General features: G+C 32.3%; 1 protein-coding gene across 1 annotated transcript in view; it reads left to right on the forward strand.

Moving 5' to 3' along the window:
- LOC115217297 (testis-specific serine/threonine-protein kinase 1-like) overlaps positions 1-8235 on the forward strand; it is a 42680-nt gene extending 34445 nt beyond the window's left edge. Inside the window, exon 5 of the mRNA XM_036507263.1 lies at positions 7916-8235. Coding sequence (XP_036363156.1) covers positions 7916-8007 — 92 coding nt within the window. The 3' untranslated portion in view covers positions 8008-8235. The remainder of the gene's footprint in view (positions 1-7915) is intronic.
- Positions 8236-8708: the final 473 nt, after the last annotated feature.

The following is an 8708-nucleotide window of genomic DNA, read 5'->3' on the forward strand; positions in this document are numbered from 1 at the left end:
TCTTTCTAGAATTTGATTATTCAGGAATATATAAACCACTTGATTTATCAATACATGAACATGTATCACAATTGCCATGTATCATATTTAATGTGAATACATCATGAAACAGCAAATTAACTGCGGTATTCTTCCGGAAATAGTATCTCTAATGCGTGTGCAGTGTTTAAAAACACAATATAAATTACATTGATCCATATTCGTCTAAGTATCTGAGCAGGAGGACAAAGGTTCGGATCTTCAGCTCTCTTGCCTTCCCTGGCATGCTGTATACTTACGAAAATTGGACATTGTGTGGAGCCCTTCGGTGTTGCCTTAATTGCTTCGGTACCTGGACGCATCGCAGGATAATCAGTGACCACTGGTCAAGTTTCGTGTCCAATTAACAACTATACTGTGGTAAGAAGCTTGTTTCCCAACCACATGGCTCCGGGTTCAGTCACACTGCGTGGCACCTTGGGCAAATGTTTATATTAATCGTGTTCAATTCATAAGCTCTATTCTCTCTCTCTCTCTTTTTTTTCTCTCTCTCTCTCTTGCTCTCTCTCTCTCTCTCTCACCCTTTTCTCTCTCGCTATCCCGCCCCCAACAACAGCTATTTGTATACATTTTGTGCGCGTTCAGTCAGGCGCGCCAAAATCGTCAGAATCCCATCAGATGCGCCCACTCGTCTCAATGCGCCTTTAGATAGAGAGAAATAGCCAGACCAGCAAGCAGACAGACAGACATGAGGAGTAGATAGACAGCCAACAACTGATGAAGGGTCGTTCTCAGTGTTTTATTTGTCCTGTTTCTATTTTTTCTCTCGTTGTTTGCGTACTTCATGTTGTTTATACAGTTGGTGACGTCCTGTACCCATATATGCATATGTATGTATATATATATATAATATATATATATATATATATATATATATATATATATATATATATATATATATATAAAGGGAAAGTTTACGAAAATAAACAAAAGACGGAGGCAGGTGGAGTACAAACAAACAAATGTATTAGTATAGCACTCAGGAATAGAATAAGTCTTTTACGTTTCGATATATATATATATATATGACAACATTTATTAATTAAGAATTATTATTAATTTTACCAAGTAGTCAGTACGTTTAAAAAACCCTTTTTTAGGCACTTAGCTGACCCCTGATTATAATTATGTATATAATTGTAGAATATTTTATATGTGCGTGTGTGAGTGTGTGTGTGTGTATGTATGTACGTATGTATGGTGAATGTATGTATGGATTAATTGTACAATTAATTTATGGAATAAAGTTCTACAAATCCAATCATATTTGTCAAAAACGGAGGAGATAAGATGCTAAAAAGTTGTATATCCGCATATATACATATATATACATACATAAATACATACATACATACATATATATATATATATATATATATATAATATATATATAATATATATAGAGAGAGAGAGAGAGAGAGAGGAGAGAGAGAGAGAGGAGAGAGAGAGAGAGAAGCTCTTCACGAAATATATTTGGTTAAATACACCTCGTTCAATATGGCGTAATTTCACCCTTTCTAAACGCTTGACAAATTAAACTGTAGTTGTGATCAAGAATGTTTAGTTTTTAACCTATTAAGTGATTGCTTTGGAGGAGACTGATTCACAGAGTTGCAAGCTTTTCAGCCCACTTAATATCACAGTACCTCTGATTGGAATGAAAGCAGTCATTATGGTAAAATGGTGGTGAATTTATAACATTACAACGAATAAATATAGAGGCGTTAAAAGTGTTAATGGCAAAAGAAAGTTCATTAGAAATTGGACGTCGCGAAAGTTTTCGTTCATTGCATTTGATTTCCACAGGTGCTATGGTTGGTTAGGGTATATTCTTGGTGTTGGCACAGGTTGCCAAATACACCTGATTTTGTGTAATACTTGTGTGTGTGAAGAGTATATATATATATATATATATATATTGGTGGTTACACTGAGTTGGGGGCTGTATCTTGTGAAAAGTGAATTCTTAATGCGTTTGATGTGTGCATGTGTGTGTGTGCATTTGTATTCAGTGTGTGTACGCATGTATACATCATATGTCTGGGTGTGAACGATCTATATGTAGATGCACCTATACATGTGAACACAGTCACAAACAAATACGCATATATATATATATATATATATATATATATATATATATATATATATATATATATGTGTGTGTGTGTGTGTGTGTGTGTGGTGTATATATGTGTGTATATATATATGTGTGTGTGTGTGTATGTATGTATGCATATACTTTTACATGTTTGTGTGCATGCTTGTGTGTGAGTGTATATATATATATAATATATATATATATATATACACACATATTTATATTTATATATATATGTACATACATATAAGTATATATATACACATATATTTATATATATATATACATATATATATATATATATATATATATATATATATATATATATATATATATATATATATATATATATATATATATATTTGTATACAATAAGTGTTTTAAAATGTTTCTGTGTCGTTATATATATTCTTGTATACACAAATCTGCGGGTTCTCCTCTCCTTGTGTTGTGTCTGTTTATTAAGTTTGCCTTCTTCCTTTCCATTTCTAACAATTCGTTAATGTCTTCCTATCGTTTGTGTGTATCTGCTCTTCTGCTGATTACGAACAGCGTAGTAGTCAAGTGTTCTTTTTTCACTAATGCAATTTAGACCGTTGCGCATGCGCGTATTGCGTGTGTGCCTGTGTGTGGGGGGGGATTGCTTGGTCGTATGCAAGTAGGAACCTAAGTGTGGATGGCTGCGCATTTATGCTAGTGTGTGTGCATTTAGATATGTGTGTTTGCGTGTACTTGGTTTGTATGTTTGTGTGTGTGTGAAGTTGGATATGTCTATGTGATTGTGTCTGTGTTATGTAGGTCAATATATATATATATGTTTGTAAGGCGGCGAGCTGGCAGAAACGTTAGCACGCCGGGCGAAATGCGTAGCCGTATTTCGTCTGCCGTTACGTTCTGAGTTCAAATTCTGCCGAGGTCTTTCATTCTTTCGTGGTCGATAAATTAAGTACCAGTTACGCACTTGGGTAGATGTAATCGACTTAATCCGTTTGTCTGTCCTTGTTTGTCCCCTCTTTAAAATCGTGATGTAGATTCCAAAAATGACATTACTTTTGCTTTATCGGCCCTAATCTATTAAGAATTATTAAATAGACGCACTTCTGAAGCACAAGTAACAATAATATTAATCCTGTTAACGTACAACACGCCATTAAAATAATCCCATATTGGAAAATTTCTTTATTTCAGGATACTAAGACGTTGCATAAGAATTTATAGCAAGTTCAACGCTAAAAAAATACCTGAAATTGTCAACAACAAATAAATCTTCTTTTATAGGACTTTTCAAAGGGAAAACTGTCATCACAGTATCCTTGAATTGTCAGCAACAAAGAGTAATCATACGTGCATGAAGCCTTCCATGAGCTAATTCCTTCTTTGTGTTGACTTTATATCCTCACGAAATGTTCGCATTGTTTTCCACTTCGATTAGCAAACTTTTCTAATAAGCGATCTAAGTCGATGTAAAGAGCGTTGAAGCTCATATTAGAGCCAAATTAATTAAGAGCAAGCCCTTTACTAATTCATAGAAGGCTTCCGATTTTTAGTTGCCAAGAAATGTTTTCACAGTTAGACCATACAGTGTTGGTCCGCTGGATTCTGCCTTCTTTATTCAATTTTTGGAAAGAGAGTCAGTTACAAACAGTTTCTTTTTTTATCTAAGGAGCATTAAAACATTATGGCTTTAAATTCTTCCTACACAGCGGTGTTTTCTGCACGCGCATCCAAAGCAAAGATTGTTACAAATGTTTTACCCATTGCTTCATGTATATATATGTGCGTGTGTATGCGCATGTGTGTATATATATGTGTGTGTGTGTATATATATATATATATATATATATATATATATATTGGTAAAAACGGTAATATAACAAAAGAAAGTAAGAGACCTCAATATTATGTAAATAGGGGAAATTTATCTATAAAATAATATGTTACATTTACTCAATAGTCAAGATAAAACTCTGAGTTTCAGATGCCGAAGTGGAAATCCACAACACCATCTCTTCGGTTATCTGGCCATCTGAAAAACGCTATGAAGTGGACAGCATGGAAAATATCACCTTCAGAGGTAATAATTATCAAAATTATAAATTAGGGTATCTACGAGATACCACCGTGCTGAAAATAGCAGCCATGATCCGACTCTAAAGCCACCTTAAATTTTCATATAGCAACATGGAGAGAAGACAAACAGACAAGATGAAACTAGCAAAAAAAAGTTTTACTAGTTTATACTAAGTTATAATTTTATATATATATATTTAAATATATATATATAATATATATATATATATAATATATATATATATATATATACATATTATACGTACATATATGATGTATGTGGTATGTATGTATGAATAATCATTGCTGCATTGTATTTTTGCATCAGGCACAACAATATGGCTAAATTATATAAAATGCTTTAAAACCGTATGAGGAATGTAAAGGAGGAACTGGGCCAAGCAGATAACATGGTGTCGATAAATGAAAACAAAGAAAAAACTCATCTGCGTTCCTTACCTTATTGAATGAACCTATGATATTTCGGCAAAAATCCTTCATTTCCAGTAGAAGAAATTAAACTAAATTAATTCAAGTAGAAGAAATTAAATTAAATTAATTCAAGTAGAAGAAATTAAATTAGTTGTTAAAGTAAATATACTGTTACCAGTAGGCCATTGTAATGTATATACATTCATACGCAAATACGCAACACAGACAACGGATATGATGATATAAAGTACGTTAATTTGGCCCTACATGTGGATAAGAAAGATTTGAAATTTTAGATTTATTTGTCCGTCATCAGAAAGAACGACTATTAAGTAATGGAAAGAGAGCCAAGAAATACGGTAAAGTGGCGTGTAACTTAAATACACGTGTATTTATGAGAAGACCATTTTTGGAGAGGGCTGAAGTAGAAGGGAAGAGATTTGCTCTTCAGTTATGAATTGCTCAAACAGGGAGCTGAGGTTGGTTATGTGAATGCGTCGATTGCTGTTTGTGTCTGTGTTTGTGACTGTGTGTGTCTGTGTGTGCATGCGCGTGCGTTTATTTGGTGTATACGACTGCACGAAAGAAACATACTCACATGTTTCGGAATACACGCATAGAAAAATGCGCGCACATTCATAAGTCTCCGATTCATATTTTCTCAGAAGCTTACAAAACAAAATGGTGCCAGTGTTTGTGTGTGCTTTACCACATTATTGTTTCTAGGTTGGTCGTTTTATAATTCTTTTGTAATATTACGTAATAACAATACATTAGAAATACGTCTCTATATTTCATAAAAGCTCTTGGTTTTGTCTGCGTTCATAAATATATTGGAAGAATTCTGAAAGGCTGTAAGAATTCTTTTAGTGCTTTCTCGAATCACTTAGTTCCATTATGAATCTTTACGGGTTTTACTTTGCAAATATCAATTGTAGACTTACCCTCTGTCGCTTTAAATGATGTTAGCCATTCAGTAAAGGAAAGTGAGTCATCAAAATTTGTTTCCCTCGGATGATATAAACAACTCTATGCTAAATAAATACGAGATTAAAATTTAGCATTTCGTTCAGCAAGGGATCTGTATGCTCGTCAACCGTGTTAGGGTACTGTTAGATCTTTTGCCAACAAAACAAGGGAGGCAGATACTTAATGCTAGCTAACAGGAAGTACAAGATATCTGCATTTCATTCGCACTATATTTTGCGAAATTATTTACACTTAAGCATAGATATTGAATACTTTGACGGTTTTCGATGACGTGTACATATTATAATATATATATATATATATATATATATATATATATATATATATATATATATATATATATATTATATTATATTATATTAAATTAGAGATAAAACCACTATTAGGCAAATCAAACAATGAAAAACATAAGCCAATACATAAATTAATTAATTTATATTATTTTAAATATATATCAAAATTATTAAAAGTTTAATAAAAGATAATGAGTAAAACACTACGATCGTTTCATGGCTGTCCAATTCGTAATAATTCGAGTTATGGTTACAGTCAATCTTCAGGTAATGAAATATCTAAATATAATCAGAAATATTTAAACAATATTTTTAAGATATAAATAATATAATAATTTTACTGATAATAAACTCTATTATCAAACTAGAAACATATATATATATATATATATATATATATATATATATATATATATATATATATATATATATAACAAAGTGAGGCTGTAGGTGCCGCACGAGTGGAATTATATATGAAAGAAGGTTTAAATGCAATTTTAAAAGATGTGTATTCACTTCACCGGTTTCACTTTTTTAGAAAAAGATTGTCAAAAGTAAAATGTAAAAGCTTTGTTTTGTTAGGTACTGGTTGTCACAAAATATTACAATACATATATACATTATTTGATAATAATAAGAAAATGTTAAAAGATTTTCTTATTATTATCAAAGAATGGATATATGTATTGTAATCTTTTGTGCCTAATATTTTAATGAACATTTTAATTTTTTTATATTTTCCCAAGATTTTTCCTTGTAAACTGCTTTTTAACATGTTCTTATTATTATCAAAGAATGTATATATGTATTCTAACATTTTGTGACAACCAGTACCTTTTTTCTCAAAAACGTGAAACCGGTCAAGTGAATAAACATCTTTTAAAATTTTAAACCTTCTTTCATATATATATATATATATATCTCAAAAATGGAAGAAGAAGCACAAAAAAGCAACAACGCGAGGACGTGGTACATGTAAAGTATTAGCAGACGTGCAGGGAAGGAAAGGAAGGTGGTTTTACGTTTCGAGCAACGCTCTTCTTCAGAAACAGAGGAAAGTCCAATGCAAAAGGATGACAGAGGAAGAAAAATCGCCAACGATTCACTTGTGGTTACATTTTGAAATGTATATATATATATATATATATAATACATTTCTAAATCTCTCATATATTCTTTTTTATTTTTTTACTCGTTTCAGCAATGTAGCTATGGTCATGCTGGAGCATGAATGTTTGTGCGTGTGTGTGTGTGTGTGTGTGTGTGTGGTTATACTTTTATGTATGTACGTACATACACGATGGCCCATTAAACCGTTACAATCCACCAAGTTCGATTCGCACAACGTATTCTCAAACTGAGACCATAATAATTGGTAATGAGCCAGTCTTCTTCCAGAGGATCGAAACCAGAACTGACTTTTTGCAAATCCTTGCTTCTTAACCATTTCTCCATGACCGCACATGTTATCGACTTTTTTGACTGAGTATCATATTTGTATATAATTTTTCTCCTAAAATTTTATTTAATATTGGTGATTGTTTTATTTGTAATCACCATTGACAGTATTGGCAAATACTGTATCAATATTTGTTATTGACAATATCGAGTTAAGAGGTTATTTCGACTCATTATTGTAGTTGTTATTTCATCGGTAACGTGTCCAAATTAAAACGCATCGTGGAAACATATTTTTTCCCTTTTTTTTTTTAATGACGATGTATAAATGGCTATGAATCTGGAAGTCTCGGAACAAAATTCATCGCTGAAATAACAAGAAACTATAAATAACACGACAACAAATTTTCTTAACTGGTCGTACAGCCTAAGATAGTGTATCCCGATCAGGACAGCGCACCCCTAATAGGCCCCCGAAAGGTTTCCATTGGCACTAGATATATATTTTCTTAACTCAGTAAGTTTTCAGACAGTTTTAATTAGCTTAAATATTAAAATGTACTTCTGAGATTAGAATATCATTTTTTTAACTGACAAACACCTACCAAACAAGTGGGAGGATACAAAAGCAAATGTCCGACATCAAAAATTGGTGTTATGTTCCAAAGAGGTTCACTAGCATAAAGTTATCCAGACAGAAATTAAAGTCCCGTCGAGACAACTCGTCAGATAAATAAAATAAGATACAGTAGAACCTCGCAGTACGAGTGTCTTGTTGTACGAGTAATTTGCTGTGCGAGCCGAGACTCGTGCGAATTTTTGTCTCGAAGTACGAGCGGAAATCCGCAGTACGAGCACACAAATCGTCCCATCTTTAAGGCAATTCAGTTAATAAAACCAGTTTACATATTTCTTTCGCATTCTCTTTTTCTTATAATTGTCATTTTATTTGTAACTACACCTCTTCTGTTTTAAAACCCATACAAAATTATTTTTGAGTGGTTGTGGTGGGCTGAAACGGATTAATAATATTTTAGTTAATTTCAATTGGGGAAAATCGATTTGTAAACCGTGTAAGGCGATGTCGGTCATGGAACGAATTAAACTCCTAATGCGAGATATCCCTGTAATAGTTAAATAATGGAAGAATATTTAAAAGACCAGTCCTTCAGCCTAAATTTGTAGCCACATGTCTACGTTAGAATGCATTGCATTTCTGAGTCGCATTACTGACCTGAAGATCCAGATAATTGATAGTAATGGTTGATGAACGAACTTGTAGTGTTTAGTCTTGCATTCAAATTCCATACAAATATTTTTTTTTAAAAATGAGATAAGAATAAATGAAAAAAAATGTGAGATAAGATTGGCCGTAGAATATTTTT

This window comes from Octopus sinensis, linkage group LG11, assembly GCF_006345805.1.
Source record: "Octopus sinensis linkage group LG11, ASM634580v1, whole genome shotgun sequence".
Classification (NCBI taxonomy): domain Eukaryota; kingdom Metazoa; phylum Mollusca; class Cephalopoda; order Octopoda; family Octopodidae; genus Octopus; species Octopus sinensis.